Consider the following 21,569-nt stretch of genomic DNA (forward strand, 5'->3'; position numbering starts at 1 on the left):
GGTGAGTTCTCTTAACTGAATGGGTGACCCCAAGGCAAGGTGACTGGAGGTGTTTCCAGGCACGGCGTCAGTGGGCGAGAGAGTGAGCGCTCACGCACCTTCTCCACGCGGTTGGGGCAGGCGGGGGAGGAGGCCCTGCGCACGGCCCGGAGAGGCGTGTGGAGCGCGGGGCGGCCGGCGAGTCGCTGTCTCTGTGACAGTGTGCGGCTTGCTCAGAGTCCCCTCGGGTGTGCACCTCCCTTATTTGATCCAGATCCAAAAAGAAATGGTTTTTGTTTATAGACGTGCAAGGAAAACATTAAAAATTATTCCTGAACTGAGTGGAAGAAGCAGGTTTTCCACGTAAACTGTTTCTGTCTGCTCTGAGAATGTTAAGCCCGTGGTCCCTCTCATGGGCTCCACGACCCTCCTCCGAGAGGTGTCCTGTGTGGTCGGCGTCCTGCGAGCTGCGTGACTGTGGGGAAGTGGCTGCACCTCTCTGTGCTTATCTGTGAAATGGGAACAGTGACGTAAGGGCCTGCCCGGAGGGGTCCTGGGGCAGTGCTGGAGGCGCTCAGACGCCCAGGGGCTTCAGCTCCCTGTGTGCCGTCACCACCGCCACCACCGTCACCACCACCGCCTCCACCGTCACCACCACCGCCTCCACCGTCACCACCGCCACCACCGTCACCACCGTCACCACCGCCACCACCGTCACCACCACTGCCGCCACCGTCACCACCGCCACCACCGCCACCGTCGCCACCGTCACCACCGCCGCCACCGCCACCACCGCCGCCACCGTCACCACCGCCGCCACCGTCGCCACCGCCGCCACCGTCACCACCGCCACCACCACCGTCACCACCGCCACCACCACCGTCACCACCGCCGTCACTGCCGTCACCGCCGCCGTCACCGCCGTCACCGCCGTCACCGCCGCCACCACCGCCGCCACCGCCGCCGCCACCGCCGCCGTCACCGCCGCCACCGCCGCCGTCACCGCCGCCACCACCGCCACCACCGCCGTCACCGCCGTCACCGCCGCCACCACCGCCGTCACCGCCGCCACCACCGCCGCCACCGCCGTCACCACCGCCACCACCGTCACCACCGCCACCACCGTCACCACCACCGCCACCACCGTCACCACCACCACCGTCACCACCGCCACCACCGCCACCACCGCCGCCACCGTCACCACCGCCACCGCCACCGTCACCACCGCCACCGCCACCGTCACCACCACCACCGCCACCGTCACCACCGCCACCACCACCGTCACCACCGCCGCCACCGCCGTCACCGCCGCCACCACCGTCACCACCGCCACCACCACCGTCACCACCGCCACCACCGTCACCACCGCCACCACCGTCACCACCGCCACCACCACCGTCACCACCGTCACCACCACCGTCACCACCGCCATCACCGTCACCACCGCCACCACCACCGTCACCACCGCCACCACCGTCACCACCGCCACCACCACCGTCACCACCGCCACCACCGTCACCACCACCACCGTCACCACCGCCACCACCGTCACCACCGCCACCACTGTCACCACCGCCACCACCACCGTCACCACCGCCACCACCGTCACCACCGTCACCACCACCGTCACCGCTGCCGCCACCGTCACCACTGCCGCCACCGTCACCACTGCCGCCACCGTCACCACTGCCACCGTCACCGCTGCCGCCACCGTCACCACCGCCACCGTCACCACTGCCGTCCTGCCGTCGCCGCCACCGCCACCCTCTGGGCTCGCTCTGGGCTGCAGATGGCTGCAGGGGGGCAGTGAGTGACACTCAGATGGTAACAGTCGTCCTTCCTCAATGTGGCCCTCCCCGACCCACTCCTGTCCTGACCCCGTCTGAGGAGTGGCCCTGCCCCCCACCGGGCCAGCCCAGCCCCCCCTCGCTTCCTGCCCCCGCCCCCTGCCCCTCCCGGGCACCCGGGGTCTCGGCCCCGTCTGTGTCCCCTGCAGTGACAGGGGGCTCTTCTGTAGATTCCGTCCCTTCCCCCAGCACTGCGGGGACTTCCCGCTGCACCCGGGTGAGGCCGAGCTCCTCCCGGCAGCCCCGAGGTGCTTCCTGCGCGCCTGTGTCCCTGCCGCGGGTCGGACCCCAGAGACCTGCTTTCTCTGCCGTGGCCGTGTGGAGCTCCACAGCCTTCGACGGGTTTCACCCGTCCGACTGCAGGCTCTGGGAGAGACAGGCCTCTCTGCCTCCGTCCCCAGGAGTGGCCGACGGTGGCGCCCGGCTGTCACGGTGGGTCTGTGACAGGGAGGCCCCTGCAGACAGCAGGGGAGTGACAGTGGTGGCCCGGGCTGTCTTCATGGGCCACGCTGCCCACGGTGCCGGCCTGCGGTGGCTGTTCCCAGGGGCGTGTGGGTGGCCCGGGTGGCCTCACTGTGGGCGCAGCACGGCCTCCCTGACATGGTGCTGTGCCGACAGGCCAGCTGCCTGGTCACCCAGCTCGTTCTCGGCTGTGTGCACCCTTCGGGGTCTCAGAGACTGGAACTGGGCTCGTACTCCCTGGTTCTGTCGATCTTCCGAGACGCAGGCTTCATGCCCGGCGGTTTACCTGTTGGCAGCGTGGGTTTGGCCGGGCGGTGGCTCAGCTGGGGGATGAGATGGTTCTTTCTTTAGTCCACATCTGGCTTGGAGCCGTGTCCCTGTGCTGTCCCCGTGTCCCATCAGCAGAAACTCGCTGTCCGTGAGCCAGTCGGGGTCCTCAGAGCCCACTGATTCCGGAAAGGTCTGGTCTGAGTAAGCCGCTCAGCGAGCCGCTCCCCTCCCTGCCGAGGCTGGGGCTGGGGCTGGCTTTGTTGAATGAGCGCGGCCTCCGCACTGCGGCTGCGTCTGCGCGGACCCCACGGGGCCGTGCGCCAGGCCGGGTGCGTACGAGCCACGCAGCCTCTGGCCCCGTCTCCTCGCGCAGGGACCCCGTCCAGAGCTGGACGCTGGCTGTGTGGGTGGCACCCACGGCCCACGAACCTCCTTTGTGCACCGCTGAGGCTTCTCGCAGCTCGTGGGCTCATCCGTGCTGCCCGGGCTGGGGTGAGCCCTGCACCGGGCGTCTCTGGCTCCTGGGTGGGCGCCGTCCTCGGCCCTGAGCAGGGCTCCTCTGCCGTGTCTGGGCCCTGTCCTCAGGGGGTTTGCACCCTTTGAGGAAATTTAAATGCCTTTTTGTCTTGGTATTGACCCACCCTGGATCTTGACCAGCTCATCTTCAGTCTACAGGGCTGGTGTCATCTCTTGAACAGACATTCAAAAATAATCATGGGCTGGGCGCGGTGGCTCACGCCTGTAATCCCAGCACTCTGGGAGGCCGAGGTGGGCGGATCGTTTGAGCTCAGGAGTTCGAGACCAGCCTGAGCAAGAGCGAGACCCCATCTCTACTAAAAATAGAAAGAAATTAGCTGGACAACTAAAAAAATACATAGAAAAAATTAGCCGGGCATGGTGGCACATGCCTGTAGTCCCAGCTGGGTAGGAGGCCAAGGCAGGAGGATCACTTGAGCCCAGGGGTTGGAGGCTGTAGTGAGTTGTAACGAGGCCACTGCACTCCAGCCTGGGCGACAGAGCGAGACCCCATCTCTTGGAGGGAAAAAATAAAGAGTGTTGCTTGCAGAGTTGCTTCTGAGCCGACAGTCAGAAAACCTCGATGTCCGGGAGCAGGGTGTTACACAGGGACTGTTTTCTGATTGGATACCTGCGCTTTTTGTTTTCTTCTATTTTTGTACATTTTCTAAATTCCTGTAACAACATGTTTGTAATCAGAAAGGGTATTATTAAAAGAATATTGGTTTCAAAAAAGGTCTGAATTACAGGCAGCCTTTCAAAAGCATTTTTTTTCTTTAGAAGGGGTACATGTAAATGTTCCCTTTCAATATGATCTTCGATCTCTGTGTTTCTACTACTATACCAGTATTTGAAGTTAATTTTAATTTTTATCAAAAAGCACACAGATAAGGGAAAATTCAAATAACCCCCAAAGGCTGGTAACTGTGGTCAGTAGTCTCGCTCTGTGGCCCGGGCTGGAGCACAGTGACGTGATCGTAGCTTGCTGCGGCCTCACACTCCTGCCCCTGCCCGTGTCTGACCCTGTCGAGCGTGTCTGCCGGGCTGCGGAACGAAACACCCCGGACGGCTCAGCAAAGACCTTTATTTCTCAGGGTTCTGGGGCTGAAGAGCCCACGACCAAGGTGCTGGCATAGTCGGGTTCTTTCTGAGGCCTCCTTTGTTGGCTTGTATGTGGCTCTCTGCTCTATTTTTTTTAATTTTTTATTTTTGTGAGACAGAGTCTCCCTCTGTTGTCTAGGCTGGAGTGCTGTGGCGTGATCACAGCTTCGGCACACGCACGGGGCAGCCACGGTTCCAGGCGACCTCAGGGTTTAGACGGCCTCTGCTGCCGTCCCCTTCTCCACCACCTGCCCTGACACACGCGTCGAGCTTTGGTGTTTCCACCGTTGAGCTGAGCTGGGTCAAGCATTTCCTTTTTTTCCCTTTTCTTGAGACAGAGTCTCGCTCTGTCACCCGGGCTAGAGTGCCGTGGCATCAGCCTAGCTCACAGCAACCTCCAACTCCTGGGCTCAAGCGATCCTCCTGCCTCAGCCTCCCCAGTAGCTGGGACTACAGGTGCCACGACTGCACTCGGCTAATTTTAAATTTTTTGAGGAGATGAGGTCTCAAGCCTGGTTGCCCAGGCTGGTCTCAAACTCCTGGCCTCAAATGATCTCCCTCCTCAGCCTCCCAAAATGCTGGGATTATAGGCATGAGCCACCGTATCTGGCCTGTCTTTTAATTTATTGCACATACTAATCACATATATTTTTATATCTGTAATTTCAAAATGGGGACATTTTGTGGTTCTTTTGCTATTGTCTTTTCCTCTCGTTTTTCAGTCGCGGGGTTCTGTCCCCTGGTAGGCTGAGCAGTGTTTTGTTGAAGGCCAGACACGTCCGTCCGTGGGAAGCTGGTCCTCAGCTGCAGTGTCCGGTGTCTCCCCGGTGCCGGCTCTGCCTGGCCTGTAGCAAGGCACCGCGTCCCTGCCCGTCCCTGCCCCGTCCCGAGCCAGGCTGCCGGGCACCAGGCTTCGGTTTGGGACGGCCGGGACTGTCTTCCAGATTCTCCGCTCTCCTGCGCACGGCCCCGTGGGAGCCCAGCGGAAATCAGGGGCTCACCGGGGCCCACCTGCCCCGAACACCTGCCTAAAATTCGTGGAGGTCCCCAGGCTCTGAGCCCTCAGTCCCTGCTTGAGAACCTTGAGGAGAGGGTGGGCCCGAGTGTGGGCGCTGCCGCGGTTCCCTTCCCTCGGGGTCTCGCTGCCGGGCTGGCTGCCCCAGTGCCTTCGAGCAGGAGGAGACGGTTCTGTCGGGTTTCCCTCGTCGTCGGTGCAGGAGGCGTGGTGGGCGGCAAGCCGGTCTTCCCTGCAAGCGGAAGTCTAACGCTTCCTCTATTTGAAGCGAAAATTTCTCCGGATGGAATTTTATTTTTACATCAGCTATTTATTTAGCACTTGATGCCTGGTTTTATTAAAGAGCTTTGTCGTGTGGTTTTGAAGTAGGAGTCAAGAAAGTCTACAGCGAGGTGAGCAGAGGTCGTTAGTTTGTCCCGTGTCTCCAGATGTGCCTTACGGACGACCTCTGGTCAGAGGTCGCCCCTGCGCCCCAGCGAGCACGTTCCCGCCCCCCCCCCCCCCCCCCCCCCCCCGGCTCCCGCTGCTCGGGCTGCTGTCGGAGGCGGCCGCGAGTGGAGATCGAGGCGAACCCTCTGTGGGTCACGAGACTCAAAGGGCTCAGCACCCCCAGCCGGTTCTCCCACTCGGCATGGTGCTCGCCTGCCCGCCGGCCCCCGCCCTGTGGGTGTCAATCATCCGATTTGCCTGTTCTGGAGTCTCTGCTCCTATCTGTTCATACACAGGTTAACATGAACATATCCTTGTTTTTTAACACTTAATACTTGCGTTTTAGCTTTTTTCTTAAGAGATGAGGTTTCACTGTGTTGCCCAGGCTGGTCTCGAACTCCTGACCTCGAGCGATCCTCCTGCCTCAGCCTCCCGAGTAGCTGGGGCTACAGGCATGCGCCACCATGCGTGGCTAATTTTTTCTATATAGTTTTAGTTGTCCGCTTAATTTCTTTCTATTTTTAGTAGAGACGAGATCTCGCTCTTGCTCAGGCTGGTCTCGAACTCCTGACCTCGAGCGATCCACCTGCCTCGGCCTCCCGGAGTGCTGAGATGACAGGCGTGAGCCACCGCGCCCGGCCACTACTTGTATTGTAACCATTACTTTGAGTGGTTACTGGTGTGAGCAGGAGCTGTGGCAGCGCCAGCCTGACCCGCGGTGGGACCCTCCCCACCCGCCGTCTCTCCTGTGAGGCGTCTGTCGTGGCACCCGCCGCCACGGGCCGTTCAGAACCGTGAGTGTCTGGGCCCCACCGGTATGTTCTGACAGCGGAGCTTTGGCCTTGGCTGAGCCTTTGCTGAGACTCTCACGGAAAGTTCTCTGGGGTTGTGGGACGTGACCGCGGCCTGCAGCCTCTGCCACCCGGCCCCACTTCCGCCCAGGCGAGGGGCCCTGCAGGGGCGGCGGCTGCCGGTCCGTGGCTTTCGGCACCGTGTGCCGGCCCTCGCCGAGAGCTGTCACTCAGGTGCTCGAAACCCTTTCCTAACGAATCAGCCGCTGTCGTTTCACTTCCCGGTGAGGAAACGGCGGCCTGGTGCCGGGCGGGAGCCGCGGGCCCAGGTCTGCGCTGGCTGCGCCCCAGACGGTCTGTGTCCCCCCCGCCTCAGGGCGGCAGGTTGGCCCTAACGGGCCTGTGCCGGGTGGTGCAGCGTGGTGACGCGTTGCCCGGCAACACTGCAGAAATGAATGAAACGCCTGCCGCAGAGCCGCCCCGGGCACCGGCCTCACGGTGCCTGCGCAGGACGCTCTTCCCTCACCGCCAGCCACCGGCTCGTCCCCTCAGCCTCTCACGCCTCCTGCCGGAGCTGTCGCGGAGCTCGGGTCTGCGCGTCCGGGCGGCGGTCACAGGCGTGCGTGGGCCTCCTGGTCAGCCGGCCTGGCCTGTGACGTGGCTGTCCCTTCCCCGGGAGGCCACACCCAGTGTCTGTCACACCAGCAGAGGTGTGGTAGACGTGCAGGGTGCGTGTTGCGACTCCGTGGGCTGCGTGCTGGTGACCTTGGCCACTCCTGTGAAGAGGCCACATCCCTGATTTTCCAGGGAGGAAGTGGAATAGAGATTATCACAGCTGACGTTGGCCCGATTGTGATCACATCATTGAGTATAAACTTTCTGACCTTTGGGTGCAAAGATGAGTTGTTTTTTGTATAACTCAACAAATGGGAGCGCTGAGGCCAGTGTTCTGCGTTTGTGGCGTTTGCGTAACTGTTGATTTGAGCGAGGACGCGTTCCCTCTGCCCCGCGAGTGCCTTTGTCCTGGTCGTGTGCGTCCCGCCGTGGGGTCGCCCTGGGGGGAAAGTGGCCCCCTCATGCCGGGCAGGGCTGGAGGTCCGCAGAGGGTAGGGGACAGGCCACGGTGACACGTGGGCACCGGTGGGGTGCGGGCTGAAGGCTGCAGGGTCTGTCTTGGTTTGGGTGACACTGTCCTCACCCCTTGTCGGCCCCTGCGACCAGCGCGAGCCCTGGGCCGGACCGTGGACGGGCCTGCTGCCAGCGCGCGGGGCGGAAGTGCTGGTCTCCGCCCGGTGCTGGCGTCGGGGTGACTGGGCCAGCGTGGGGGGCCGCGCACAGGGAGCTGTCACTGGAGCTGCCGTGCTCCCGCGACCCCAGCGGCCCTGCCAGGGTGGGAGGAGCAGCCAGACCACGTGTGCCACCGCGCGGCAGGGACCAGCCGTGGCTGCACACGCCAGCGTGGCTCTGCTCAGCGTCGGGTGCCGAGCGAAAGCCCACGGCGCCTCCCCGGTGACCGGCGTCCAGGGCGGGCGGACTCGCCCGGTGACGCAGCAGCGCGGGCGCGGCCGGGGCCTGGGCAGGTGAGTTTTGGGTGATGACGCCCACTGCCGTGGCCGTGGTAACGGTTTCCTGGGCGTGGACGAGCGTCGGAACTCACACGTAATAGGCTTCAACTCTGTGCCGCTTCCTGGGTGTCAGATCACGCTTCAGTAAAGCACCTTTAAAGCCCGTGTACTTGGCGTCATGCGTCGGGGCGCTGGGCCTTCAGGACCCGCGGGCATCGCTGTCTCTTTCCCTGCAGGTGCGGGCGCAGCGTGCTGGCCGGCGTGGCGCCTGTTTCGGGTCTCGGGACCGGGGCCCTGTGCAACGGGCGGGCTGGGCCCGGGAGGCCGCTGCCGTCGGGGGCGGGGCTCCCCGTTCTGCGGGTCAGATGCGTGTTCCTGGGACCCTCGGGGGTCTGCGTGTTGGGCGGCCCACCCCCTGCCCTTCCCCTCCAGCATAAGCTGTCGCTGGTCTCCTCACAACAGCTGCCACGTGAGCTGCCTGTCGTGCTCTGTGTCACCGCCAGCGTCCGGATCCTTCTACGTTCGCTTGTTTCTGTTGAGCTTTTGCTCACCCTCGTGCAGCCCGGCAGCCGCTGGTGGCGGGTCCTTCTGAAGCCGCCCGTCGTGGCCTTGGCCGCGGGATCCCTGCAGAGCTCTCAGGTGACCGTCTGCCGGTGCTGCCTGTGCCTCGGTCTCCCCTTCAGCTCTGCTGCGTTCTGAGCTTCCTCCGGACTGGGGCGTTCAGGGCGCCTCCTCCTTCCCAGGAGGGCTCAGCGCCGTTGCTCTTCTGCCTCACGCAGTGAGGCAAGTGGATGCTGACCGGTGACCACCGTGACAGTTGCTGGAAGCCTCCGCCCCGTGGAGGCTGCCGCTCGGTGGGGATGGTCCTAGTTCCCGGGGGCCGCGGGGGCCCCCGTGGCTGCGTGCTCAGAGCGTCCATTCTGCACCGCGGTCAGGCCTCGTGTGGCAGTTTGTCCTCAGAGCTGAGGAGACCTGTGCCCACGCCCCTGTGGTGCGGGAGCCCCTGCGATGCGGGAGCCCCTGCGAGAGCCCAGGCCACACCCCTCGGCCTCACCTTTCGGGAAGTCAGGGTCTCTGCCAGGGGACTGTTCCACCCTCTGGTGCCGGGGCCCCTTCCCTGGACACGGGGCGCGGGTCAGAGGCCCCCCTGGCCTGGGAGTGAGGCCGATGCCCGGGATGGGCTGGAGAGGGAGTGGCCTGCAGGCGTGGGCTGGTCCTGGTCCCCAGCCTCCCCCGCCCCCTGTGTGCCTTCACGTGGCTTCCTGCTGTGACGGGGGGTCCTGGCCGACGCACCCGCCCTTAGCGTGCTCTGGGCTCCAGGGGCTGAAGACGTCCCCAGAGCAGTCCCCAGCCGTCCTGTGCACGGACCCTGTGCACCGTCCTGCGCTGTCTGTGGGGTGCCTGGGGGTCTGCGTGAGTCTCCAGCCTCAGTGCCCAGGGATGGGGTGTCCCACCCGCCCTCGGGTGAGGTCCGGGTGCCCAGCTGGGGGGCGCTGGACTCCGGCACCTGCTTGCCGACCCTCAGCTCCTGCGCACGCTCCCCAGCCTGTGTCCCCGGGAGACGTTGCAGCGACATGCCTGTGTCCGCCCGGGGCAGGGGCAGGGGCAGGGGCACACCTGCGTCCACGCCTGCCGTCCATGCCTGCGTCCTCCTGGGGCAGGGGCAGGGACAGGGGCACACCTGCGTCCACGCCTGCCGTCCATGCCTGCGTCCGCCCGGGGCAGGGACAGGGGCAGGGGCACCCTCCGCAGGGCAGGCGCGGGTGGGGGATGGGGCCTGCTCCAGAGCTCAGACAGCTCGGAGGGGCTCGAGGGCCACACCCCCAGCCTGGTGCTCCGCACTGGGGTTCCTCGTGGGGACCGGTGTGTGCGGGCGTCCACGAGCACCTTTGCCTCCGGCTCACGCGTTCCTGTGGTCTCCTTCGGCCACGAGGCGGGCGCTCTGTGCTTCTGAGGTCTGAGCACTCAGCCCTCGTCTTCCTCGCCGGCCCGTGTGTTTGCGTGGCCGCGTCGTTGGCGTGTTCCTGACCACCCGGTGCCACCACGGGCTTCCCGGGCCGTCAGCGTTCGCTCCGGCCCCGTCCTTCAGAACACAGATGGCCCCAGCTTAACGCGTGACTTTGTGACGGGGCTAAAGCGTTCAGTGTCCTCGACTTGCCGCGGGGCCGTGTCGGGATGAGCCCGTCCTGAGCAGGAATGTTGTCCAGTCGGAGCCGACTTCCCCGGAGCGACGCTCCAGCCCGTTCTGCGAGGAGCAGCCCCGGGACTCGGAGCGGAAGGCGGTCGGCTCAGGGGGGCAGCCTCGTGTCCGAGGAGGGGCTCTGGCGCGAGAGGGTGGCAGAGGGTCCCCGTTTACGTAGCAGTGGCACACTGACCCACGCTGCTGACGCAGGGGTCTGGGTGGGTGAGCCGCGCCGGGCGCCCTGTGCCGTGGCCGGTGCGTCCCCGCCGTGGTGTCCCCCGGCTGACGTGCTGTGGCGCCTTCGCAGCAGGGATGGCAGTGGTGGGCTACGTGGGTAGCGCCGACCTGGGACCCCAAGTGACAGGAGGTGGAGGGGCCTGGACAGTGTGCTCTGGTGACTCCCGGGGACCGGCCCCTCCAGCCTCCTTCCCTCACCCCAGGGGACTCAGCCGGCTGCCTGTGTGGCCCTTTGTCATCAAATATTCTTTGTCATTAATTTTTATGTCATTGAGTGTATTTAATAACACAGGCTGCAGGTGTTTGGTGTCTCTCGAGTGTGCACGAGCTCATTGGGGCCCTGCTGGGACAGTTTGCAGCTTGACCTGGCTCTGAACTTCCAGATGACACCATCACAGTGCGCTTTGGAATGTCTGTAATTTTTTAGTTTGAACTTCATCTGCCTCTGGGTCCTTGTTGGTGTTGTCTTTCTCTAAGGCACTTGTCCCTTTGCGTTTAGTTTAATTGAAATTGCCGGACACGGCCTGTGAGTCCTCCCAGCTGGGTGCGCGGACGCAGCCGGCCGACCACGCAGGAACACGGCTGCCAGGTGTGTCCAGGGAGGTGACTTCGGCTGACTCTCGGTAGCACGTCCTGGAGACGCCGAAGGGTGTCTGGACCCACAGTGGCACCCACCGGGCCCCTCTCCAGATCGGCAGAGAAGATGTGGTTTGGTTTTGTTGATTTTCTTTTACCGCTTTCATTTGGCCAAATAAAAGTGTGGCAATCTCTTGTGTCCCTTAACTTTTTTTTTTTTTTTTTGAGACAGAGTCTTGCTTGGCCGCCCCGGGTAGAGCCTGCAGCGGCCTCCGACTCCTGGACTCAGCCATCCTCCTGCCGCAGCCTCCCAGGCAGCTGGGACTGCAGGAGCCACCGCCTGGCTGAGTTTTTTATTTTCTGTAGAGACGGGTCCCGCTCTCACCCGGGCTGGCCCTTCTTACCTTTTAAACCTTTTTATAAGGGTGTAGTTTTTTGACCTTTTTAAATTTTGAATATCCAAATGTGTTACCTACTCAGAAAATTAAATAAGTGCCGTTACCTGCGAGGAGAGCGGCGTTTCCAGGTAGAGCAGCAGGCGAAGCGCGGCAGACGGGACGGCCGGAGCAGGGCCGGAGGAGGGCCGGATGGGCGGGCCTCAGACCCTGCTCACGGGGACACTGCCGTGGTTTCCAGGGCGACAGAACGTGGGGGTGGGGAGGAGAGAAGAGAGAAGCCGCAGACAGGGCGAGGGACAGGGCGAGGGACCGTGGGGCAGCGGCTCCCGTGGCGGGAGGGGCTGGGCAGACCCCCACCCGCTCTGTCCTGGGCTGTAAGAGCTTGGGGACCTGGGCGGCTCAGACCTCGAAGCTCCGTGGCCTGGAGGTTGCTGGGTTTTCAGGTCCCGGGCGCGGTGGGGCTGTACGTGCAGCGGCGGGTGTGGCAGGGCCTGGCAGAGATGTGGCTTGTGCCCAGGCTCGTGCCTGAGCTGTGCTCATGGCAGGAAGGAAGTGCTGCTGCGCTGGCTCTGCGTTTCCGTGGCGCCCGCGGGCCACGTGGGTCTGCACGTGCTGCCTCAGTGGGTCTGGAGGAGACGCCCCGCGGGAAGGGGCTCCCTGCTCCTCTGGCTCGTGGTCCCGGTGCTGGTGACAAGGTGGCTCTCGCAGACCCCGAGCGGCAGCGCTGCGGGCTGGCCTGGCCTGCCGCACGCCCGCCCACGAGCCTCCGCGGAGGCCGGACAGCCCCGACCCCTCCCGCAGACCTGCACTGAGCCAGGTGCCGATGCTGGGTCAAGGGGTGACGAGTCTGGACAGGAGTGAACCCTCCCGGGGCGGGGGGGGTCCGGCAGGGCCACGACGTCAGGACGCAGAGGTGGGAAAACCCCAGCACCTGGGCCCAGGTGGAGCATGGCGTGGTGCGGGGTCAGCCGCGGCTCGCGTGGAGACGGGGAGAGGAGCCCGCGGACGCTCACGCTTAGCCTCGGCGCTGGGCAGGCCACGTCCCGGACTCTGAGCAAATGCGCCTCTTGCACCGTGCGACTCCCCCGCTGCCGGGCCTGCCTCCCGGAACCGCGGCTCACGCGTGAGCACCGCGGGAGTGTCGCACAGCAGGTCTGGGATCTCGTGGACCCACAGAATCACAGATGAGTGTTGGGGCACAGGCTGCAGAGAAGGTGGAAGTCGAATTCGGTGAGGCCCTGTTCTCTCCTCTCCAACTGTGCCGCCTGGGAGGCGAGCCTCGTTGTGGGCGCGTGTCTGCAGGCTTGCACACGCATGCTCAGACGCACACACACAGCCATACACGCATGAGCACATGCTCCTCCCGCTGCTGGACCCAGCTGTCTTTCGGGGAGGGTCGTGGAGTTCCGTGTTCGGAATGTTGGCTGTGGCCGGAATGTTCTTTGTTGCGCACACAGCCTGCCACGTCCGGGCTCTCAGAGGTCTCCGTCCTGGGAGCCGCTGTGTCGTCTAGACTTTCCGGAGGCTAAAGGGAGAACCGGTAGCTCTTCACGTCGCTTCTCTTTCCTCTCAGCTGTTGGTTCCTTCCCATCACGTGACCCTGGCTTGCGTGGCAGGATTTGCTCTGTGCTGGAGTCTGTAGGACGTTGAAAATCTACATTTTTCCTGCTCATCGTCTGAAAGGCAGGTTTTCCAGACAGGTGAAGGCGCACCGGGTGCCAGAGTGGGGCGGGAGGGGGACGGACATGCTGGCGGGAAGGCTCGGTCCTGCCACAGGCGGCTCCCACGTGGCAGGCCGGGCGCTACCGATGAGGACGGCGCCGTGTGTGGGGCGCAGACCTGCCCACGCGGTGGGTCAGGCTTCTCCCTCTCTAATCCGAAACGGTTTTTTCTGACCAAACGAGTTAGCACTTAACCAAGGTGTGAATTTCGCTACAGGGTTGTCACGGTGGTGACATTGGTAGCTGACAAGAAGCTATAGCTTTATTCTGAAGCAGCAGGGCGGTGACTGTCATTTGGAAATATTTCATGATACCTGAAGCAGAGAATGTGGAGTTGCAGCCTGGCGTAATTTCACCCGCTCCGTGTCAGATAACGTAGGAGACGGTGCAGAAACCAAACTCGGGGCCCAGCACGCGGAGGACCCAACGCCTGGGAGCCCTAGTTGGGCCATGACGTGTCCGTGGCCCCCGGGATCCCCCGTATGGCTGTGACGTGTCCGTGGCCCCCAGGAGCAGCCTCAGGCGGTGGCGGGTGGGTCAGGGAGGTCCCCTGGCTGTGGCGCTGGCAGGGCCGTGGCCCCACTGAGCACGTGCCCTGTGGTGTGGGCCGTGCAGCCAGCCGACGTGGCCTCAGCGTCCTCCCACGGCTGGGACAGAGAGAGCGTGGCAACCACGCTGTTCCGACACGAGGCCCTGCACTGGGGTCTGCATCTGCCAGAGTGCTGGGGGGCCGGGGCCCTCGGGGGTCAGCCCCCTCCTGCAGGGCCCACCCGCCAGCGTCGCAGGCTGCTCACAAAGGCCTCCGCCTGGCCCAGCACAGCCGCACGCGTCACGTGGCGAGGGCGTGGGACTCTCGATGTCTGGTCCCACCGGCTTGTCGAGGGGCCTTGTCCAGAGTGCGTGGAAGCCAGTGCAAGCGGGGCTTTCCGGAAGGTCCTCGTCGGGTGGGTGGGTCCGTCCACAGGGATCCTGCTGCCTGAGAGACAGTCGGGGTCCTCCTGGCCCCGCTGAGAACACTGACGCGCGAGCTGCCCGGCAGTCGGCACAGGCCGCGGCCCCGTGCGGTGCTCGAGCTGCGCAGCGAGGCCGGCCACGGTTCTGCCACACAGGCACGGAGCGTCGTCGTGGCCATTTGCCATTTCACTACGGCCTGGGGCATCCAGTGAACACGGTCGTTCCCCCTCAGCTGGGGATGTGATCCAAGACCCCCGCTGGGTGCCCGGACCCCCAGATGGCACCAAATCCTATACGTACTGTTTTTCCTACACGTACGTACCTGCGTTAAAGTTTAATTTGTAGATTAGATGCAGTAAGGGAGTAACAGTGACTCGGGATCAGGTAGAACGACCGTGACCTTCTGTCATGGAAGTCCGTGACGGCGGCGGTGGGTGTGGCATCTCCCTCCCTCCGTCCGGGTCGTGTTGGGCCGTGGTCACTCATTTTCAGAGCTCGGGTGACTGCGAGTGACGGGCACCAGGGGAAGTGGAGCCGCAGCCGCGTGGGGACGACCGTGGTGCTAGTGGCCTTTAGGAAGGAGAGACGGCGTCAGGCGTCAGAGCGCCCTGCAGCGGGACGGCAGCTGGGGCCCCCGCGGTGGCGCGAGGGTCAGAGCAGCGTAGAGTCCAGACATAGGTGCTCGTGAGGCAGAAGTGCGGACGCAGAGCGGGATTTAAAACCAGTGGGGACGAGGCGGGTGTTCCGTGTTTAGTGCTGGCGGCTGCCTGTCCATTTGGTGCAAGCGGGTGACTCAGATTCACACACACGCATTTCAGGTAAAGGTCTAAGTTTAAAGGAAACCGTTGGAGCACATAGGAACAATAGCAGAATGTATTTGTCATGTTGGGATGAGGAAGGCCTGTCTGCAAGATACTAAAAAGCTAGAAGAGAAAAGATTGGTAAATCTGATTCCATAGAAATGAAAAACTTTTATAGGACCAAAGTCAACGTGAACAAAATTAAAAAGAAAAACGACATTTAGGGAGAACATATTTTTGGGTGCATAACCAGAGGTTAGAACCACTCAGAGAGAACGGCCGTGACATGATCGTGGGGCGCACAGAGGAAGACGAGGAAAGCCGGCTGCCACCCGGACGGTGGCCCAGGGCGTTGCAGCTTGAGGGAGCCGTTCTCTGGCCGGCTTGGGGGGGGGGGGGCGGCAGGTGGAGGTGAGCCCCCGGGGGGGGGCGGGGCAGCCTGTTCCCGGTAGGGGGAGGCAGGAGGCCACGCCGGCCACAGGGAGCTCTCCGCCAAACCCCAGCCGTCCTGTGGCCGTTCTCAGACCTGCGCACAGGCTATTAGCAGGGAGCACGGGGCCAGGTGAGCCCGCGGCCGGGCTGGAGTCCTGGGGCCCTGCCTGGGGCCCTGTATTTGCTGGCAACGTCCCGAGGGCGCCGGGAGGCCAGGGTCACCGCAGCCATGGCAGGGCAAGGACCAGCGTAGGCAGGTTCCATGGAAGAAAGAGCAGAACGACTGTGTCCTGTGTCTGGTTACTCGCAACTGCTGGAAACACAAGTGAGAAACCAGTTCACGGGGTAACCCGCGTGTGTGCACGAGAGTGCCTGCCTGAAAGCAGAGGAAAGATCTGGAAGACGCCCCCTGCTTTAGCCCAGCCACTGGGAAGGGGGAGGGGGAGATGGAGACGCTGGCCCTTCCTGCTCTGTCGTCTTGCCCAATTGCTTGCGTTTTAAATTCCCACATTGGGATGTTCAGATGACCCTGAAAGTGTGGATTGAACAAGAGGCTGTTGGGCGGCTGCCGCTAACGTGCTGTCTGTTTGCAGGTATGGATCCTGGCGGGAGCCCGTCAACCCCTACGTCAACGCCGGCTACGCCCTGGCGCCGGCCACCAGCGCCAACGACAGCGAGCAGCAGAGCCTGTCCAGCGACGCCGACACCCTCTCCCTCACGGACAGCAGCGTGTAAGTCGCCCTGCCGGGGCAGGAGGTCTGCGGCGTGCCCTGCGGTGTCTGCTCGGAGGTGTCCTGGTCCCCAGGCCCCGGCCTGGTGTTCGTGTGCCTGAGACAGGCTGTTCTGAGCAGGGACCGGCAGTCCCACCACGGGCTGGATGAAGCTGAGGTTCTCGTGGCCGCTGCTCTCGGTGGCAGAGGCTGCTGGCACCCGGGAAGGGAGAGTCCGGGCGCAGCTGAGACGCTCCAGGCTTTGGTTCTCGTAGTCCAGGGTTTGGTTTAAAGGCAGGCACAGGCCAGCTGCCTCACGGGCGGCTGCTGTCAGGTGAGCCTCCTGTCGTCCGCGAGGCCGTTCTGCGCTGGGCCCAGCGCCTCAGTGGCCGAGGACGGCCCGGTCTGCACGCCTGAGCCACGCGGTGCACGTGCCGTGTTGCGTCCCAGCCTCTGTGCCCCTCAGTGTCCTCCTCTCCTGCGTCGTGTGACAGCTGGGGGCCTATTCTTCCGTCGTCACACTGCTGGGGAAAGCCCCCCTTATGGAAAGGTGCCTGTTCTGTGGCCGCTCCTGTGCTTTAGCGGGGGCTCTTGGGCCCCAGGCGCACAGTAGGCATCTGATGGGCGAACGTGCTCCGGCTGCGTCCGGCACTGGCCGCGCAGTCTGGTGTGGTCGTCGGACTCAGGCCCCCGTGAGTCTCAGACCCACGTCGCTCTCGGTGTCTGGGCCCTGACTCCTGCCCACGGCAGCCGGGCCCCCAGGTCTCCCTGCAGCAGCGTCAGGGCAGCGGGCACATGAGTCGCACGCGCTGGAGCCCCCACCCCTGCCGTGCTCGGCGCTGCCCGTGGTCCCCGGTGTTGCTTCCCTGCCCCTGCCCATCTGTCTCTGTGGAAGGTTGGAGAACTGGGAAGGTTCAAAAGGAAGGAGAGGAGAAGCGTCCGACCCAGCGGCTGGTCCTGTCCGTCTTTCTCTGGCTGTTTTTTTGTTTTGTTTTGTTTTGTTTTGTTAAGACAGAGTCTTTCACTGTCACCCGGAGTGCCGTGGCGTCACCCTAACTCACAGCAACCTCAAACTCCTGGGCTCAAGCAATCCTCCTGCCTCAGCCTCCCGAGTAGCTGGGACTACAGGCATGCGCCACCATGCCCGGCTAATTTTTTCTATATGTATTTTTAGTTGTTCAGATAATTTCTTTCTGGGTTTTTTTTTTTTTTTTTTTTGAGACAGAGTCTCGCTCTGTTGCCCGGGCTAGAGTGAGTGCTGTGGCGTCAGCCTAGCTCACAGCAACCTCAAACTCCTGAGCTCAAGCGATCTTCCTGTCTCAGCCTCCCGAGTAGCTGGGACTACAGGCATGCGCCACCATGCCCGGCTAATTTTTTCTATATATATTTTTAGCTGTCCATATAATTTCTTTCTATTTTTAGTAGAGATGGGTTCTCGCTCTTGCTCAGGCTGGTCTCGAACTCCTGAGCTCAAACGATCCGCCCACCTCGGCCTCCCAGAGTGCTAGGATTACAGGCGTGAGCCACCGCGCCCGGCCTCTGTTTTTTTTTTAGTAGAGATGGGGGTCTTGCTCTTGCTCAGGCTGGTCTCGAACTCCTAAGCTCAAACGATCCGCCTGCCTCGGCCTCCCCAGAGTGCTGGGATTACAGGCGTGAGCCACTGCGCCGGGCCTGTGGCTATGTTTTTAACTTTGCCATTTTTATGGTTTGTTCTTCTCATTTTTCTGTCTGTGAATCTTCTTCCAACAGCTGGATTTTAAATAAACAGGCCAGGTTATCACCTGCCGTTTCTGAACCGAAGTTGGCCAGCCCTGTGTCGCCATGCACTGGGGCTGTCTGGTGTTTCCACGGTGACGCCGCGTGGTGGGGACGCTGGGGTCCCCGTCCCTCCAGGTTGAGGTTCTGTGTGTGGCGTTTCTCGTTCGTGTCATTCTCCTGCAATTTTGAATCTTCAGGATAACACGCTGGCCCGTTTTCGGCCACGTCCGGTGTGGCACTCCTGGGCCCCGTGTGCAGGGCGCGTGAGCGCGGCTGGCGCAGCTGCAGCCCCGCCAGCGTCCGGCGCAGACCGCGGTTCATGGCGTCCGGCTTTCCTCTTCTCCAGAACTGTTACTACAACGGAAATTAATCTGCCAACGCAATTTTCTCTAAACGCCTCTCATTCTAAGAAGAGAACATGTGTTTCCTAAAGGGAGCACCTAAAATAAATACACGTATCTGTTTTCCCTTGATGTTTTGTTCGTCTTGGTTTGCACTGAAGCATTTAACGATTGGGAATGTAAAAGCGGTACAGATGTGTGAATACACCTCAGGCAGAAGGGGAACCACGGTGCGTCACCTCTGTGGGGGCAGCTGCGCTCAGCTTCTCACGCTGGGGTCACACTCACAGCTGCTCGGCAGCGTGCTCTCAGCCGTGCATGTCCAGGACGGCCTGGTCCACAGAGGCACGTGGAGTTTTAAGGTACCGGTCTGGCCGGCACAGCGGTCACGCCTGTAGCCCTGGCCCTCTGGGAGGCCGAGGCAGGAGGATGCTGGAGCCCAGGAGTTGGAGGCTGCTGTGAGCTGTGATGACGCCACTGCACTCTACCTGGGGCAGCAGAGTGAGACCCTGTCTCGAAAGAATAAATAAATAAAATAAATAACTAAAGTACCCAATCCAAGTTACAAATCTGAGAGACAAACAGGTTGGTGGCTGCAGGACATCTGAACAAGCCCCGAGGGCGAGTCAAGGGTGTTTCACAGTCTTGGACTCACGTGTTCCTGCGCCCTGTCCTTTCCACGGGCCCCGCGTTGCCCAGCCCCGCCTGCGGCTCCGCCCCACGCTGCCCCTGGCACCCCGAGGTGCTCCGACAGCTCAGGTCACCTGAGAACCACTGGGGTCCGCCCAGTGGCCCTGGCCCAGCTCTCTCTGGTCGTCCTGTCTCCTGGCAGCTCCAGGGCACCATGACATCGCAGGTGTCTTGGGGCTGCCGTGCGTCCCAGAGCAGCTGTCACAGTGGCAGGAGGAGCTGAAGAGTCACCAGGGGTTGTGCCCGTGCAGTGGATGGTGTGTGTCACCTCTGCCCGTGTGGTGGATGGTGTGTGACGTCTGCCAACACAGGGGATCGTGTGTGTCACCTCTGCCCGTGCAGTGGATGGTGTGTGTCACCTCTGCCCGTGCAGTGGATGGTGACATCTGCCCGTGCAGTGGATTGTGTGTGTCACCTCTACCCGTGTGGTGGATGGTGTGTGACGTCTGCCTGTGCGGTGGATTGTGTGTCACCTCTGCCCGTGTGGTGGATGGTGTGTCACGTCTGTGTCTGTCTTGAGTAAGTGGTAGCCGTGCATTTGGCTGTCTTAACCCTGGGGTATGTAATCATTTAAAGACATACGTAGTTTGATTTTATGTTTTTTGTGATTTCCTAAAGCGTTCATAATGAAAGCCTGTTGTTTGAGGAAACTGGCTTGCGCACCCTCCAAGGTCACGCTGCCCGGCGGTTCTCCCGGGGGGACGCGGGGTGGTGGGACTCTGGAGCCAGGCTGAGCCCCCAAGGGGCCGCCCTGAGCCCCTGGCCCAGGCCGTGAAGCAGGGTCAGCAGATGTTTCCCGTGAGGGGTCAGTGGTGAGCGCGTGATGCCTGCGGCCACGTCCGGCCGCTGTGCTGGGAAAACCGTCCTAAGCTGTCGGCCCTAAGAAACAGGCAGGGGCAACCCAACGTCCCCGTGCTCGGGCAGCACCAGCCGGCAGGAACACGCAGTTGAGCTCCTGGGCTTTGCTGTCCTGTACATCCGAGCCGGTGTGCGGGTGCATAAGGCTGTGTGTGTGTGCACGCGTGTGACTGCGTGCCTGTGTCCGTGACGGTGGGCAGTGTGGGTCCTGCACTGTGTCCCGCTGACGGCGGGCGGGTGGGGCTGGGCCCGGGGCCGTGCGGGGGCTGGTGCTCCCGTCCGAGTTAACGGCTGCTCTTTCTCCCGGACAGGGACGGGATCCCACCGTACAGGATCCGCAAGCAGCACCGCAGGGAGGTGCAGGAGAGCGTGCAGGTCAACGGCAGGGTGCCTCTGCCCCACATCCCTGTGAGTACCGGCTCCGCAGCCCCGCCACCCCCGCCACCCCCGCCACCCCCGCCACCGCCGCCTGCCGGGCTGTCCGGGCTGTCCGGCCCTCAGAGCTGGGCCGCGGCGGCGCCGGCCGGCGGGAAAGCAGTTGCCTGTGCTCGAGCTCGGCTCACCTCCCGGCATCAGCACGTGACCTGGGTGCTGTGCACACGCTCGCGCCCTGCAGGCTGCCAGGGGCAGAGCTGCAGGCGACACTGAGGTCCCAGCGACCGTGGTCGGTTGACAGGAGCCCCCAGGACCCCCAGGGGCAGCGCGGCCGGTGCCTCCAGGGGCGGCAGGAAGCGTCCTCTGCGCAGCGCCCGCCACGTGGTCCTTTCCCGTGGTTGTGAAGCGGGAGTAGCTCTGAGCTCCCTCCGGAGCCCGGAGCCCAGGCCCGGCCCCTGCACGGCCGCCCGGCCCCGCGGCTCTGGCCCAAAGCCTGGCGGTGTCTGTGCTCCCGAGCGCCGAGTTCTGTGAGCGCCGCCGTGGTCGGGGAGGTTGGGGTATTGGCCGATCTGTGGCTGAACAGCGAGCGGCAGCCTCCTCCGCCTCGCCGCTTAGACGGTCCCGGTGGCTCCTCCTGAGCACGCGCCCCAGGGGCTTGGCTGGGCTGCGGGTCTCGCAGCCGGCGCGGGCAGAGCGTTCTGCCGGGGAGCGGAGTCGGCCTCCCTCACGCAGCATCTTCGACCCTGATGCCCGCGGCGCCTGCGCGAGGCGAGGGGGCGTCGCGGCGCCTGCGCGAGGCGAGGGGGCGTCGCGGCGCCTGCGGGAGGCGAAGGGGCGTCGCGGCGCCTGCGCGAGGCGAGGGGGCGTCGCGGCGCCTGCGGGAGGCGAGGCGAGGAGGCATCGCGGCGCCTGCGCGAGGCGAGGCGAGGCGGCGTCGCGGCGCCTGCGCAGGGACGCGGCCTCGCCCGTAGCCGGCGTTGTGCAGAGTCTTCGGGCGTGTCTGCAGACTCCGATTTCCAGATCAAGAAAGTGCTTGTGGTTGGGAAGAAACGACGTTGGTCCTTACTTCTGAGGAAAGGATAGTCCAGCACTTTGTCACCTCCCAGCCAACCCTTGGCACAGATTTGGCCTAAACCGGGCGCCAATGGTGTCTGCTCGTCAGAGAGTGGACGGTGCTGCAGGCGTGTGTGCGCGAGCAGGAACACGCGTGTGCGTCCATGTACGCCTGTGCGTCCGCGTGTGTGTGCAAGTGCCGCAGTGGGCCTGGGCCCTGCCTGCCGGTGGGGCCCGGCGCTGTGCGTGGGGCCCGGCGTGCGGAGAGGCTGGCGCTGGTCCGGGCCGAGCGTCGGCGGGAGGCTCCCTCCACGCGGCTCCCTGGTCCTGGGGGCGCCGGGTCCGAAAGTCCGTGTGCCGGAGACACTGCCGGCGGCTGGGGCGATGGCGCGATGGCTCGGCCACAGGCAGCTCCCCTCGGAAGGTCCAGGGAAGACGTTCTGTGTGTTTTTATTACAACTTTTCTGTAAGTTTGAGATGGTTTGAAACTACAAACATTTTAATTCAAT

At 63.3% G+C, this 21,569-nt stretch overlaps 1 protein-coding gene across 2 annotated transcripts in view; it reads left to right on the forward strand.

The window, feature by feature from the left end:
• AXIN1 (axin 1) overlaps positions 1 to 21,569 on the forward strand; it is a 43,574-nt gene that overhangs the window by 8,962 nt on the left and 13,043 nt on the right. For both annotated transcript variants that reach the window (XM_069487203.1, XM_069487204.1), the window contains exons 3-4: positions 15,869 to 16,006; positions 19,944 to 20,040. In XM_069487203.1, the coding sequence (XP_069343304.1) occupies positions 15,869 to 16,006; positions 19,944 to 20,040 (235 nt within the window). The remainder of the gene's footprint in view (positions 1 to 15,868; positions 16,007 to 19,943; positions 20,041 to 21,569) is intronic.

The sequence above is a fragment of the Eulemur rufifrons genome, chromosome 14 (genome assembly GCF_041146395.1).
Source record: "Eulemur rufifrons isolate Redbay chromosome 14, OSU_ERuf_1, whole genome shotgun sequence".
Classification (NCBI taxonomy): domain Eukaryota; kingdom Metazoa; phylum Chordata; class Mammalia; order Primates; family Lemuridae; genus Eulemur; species Eulemur rufifrons.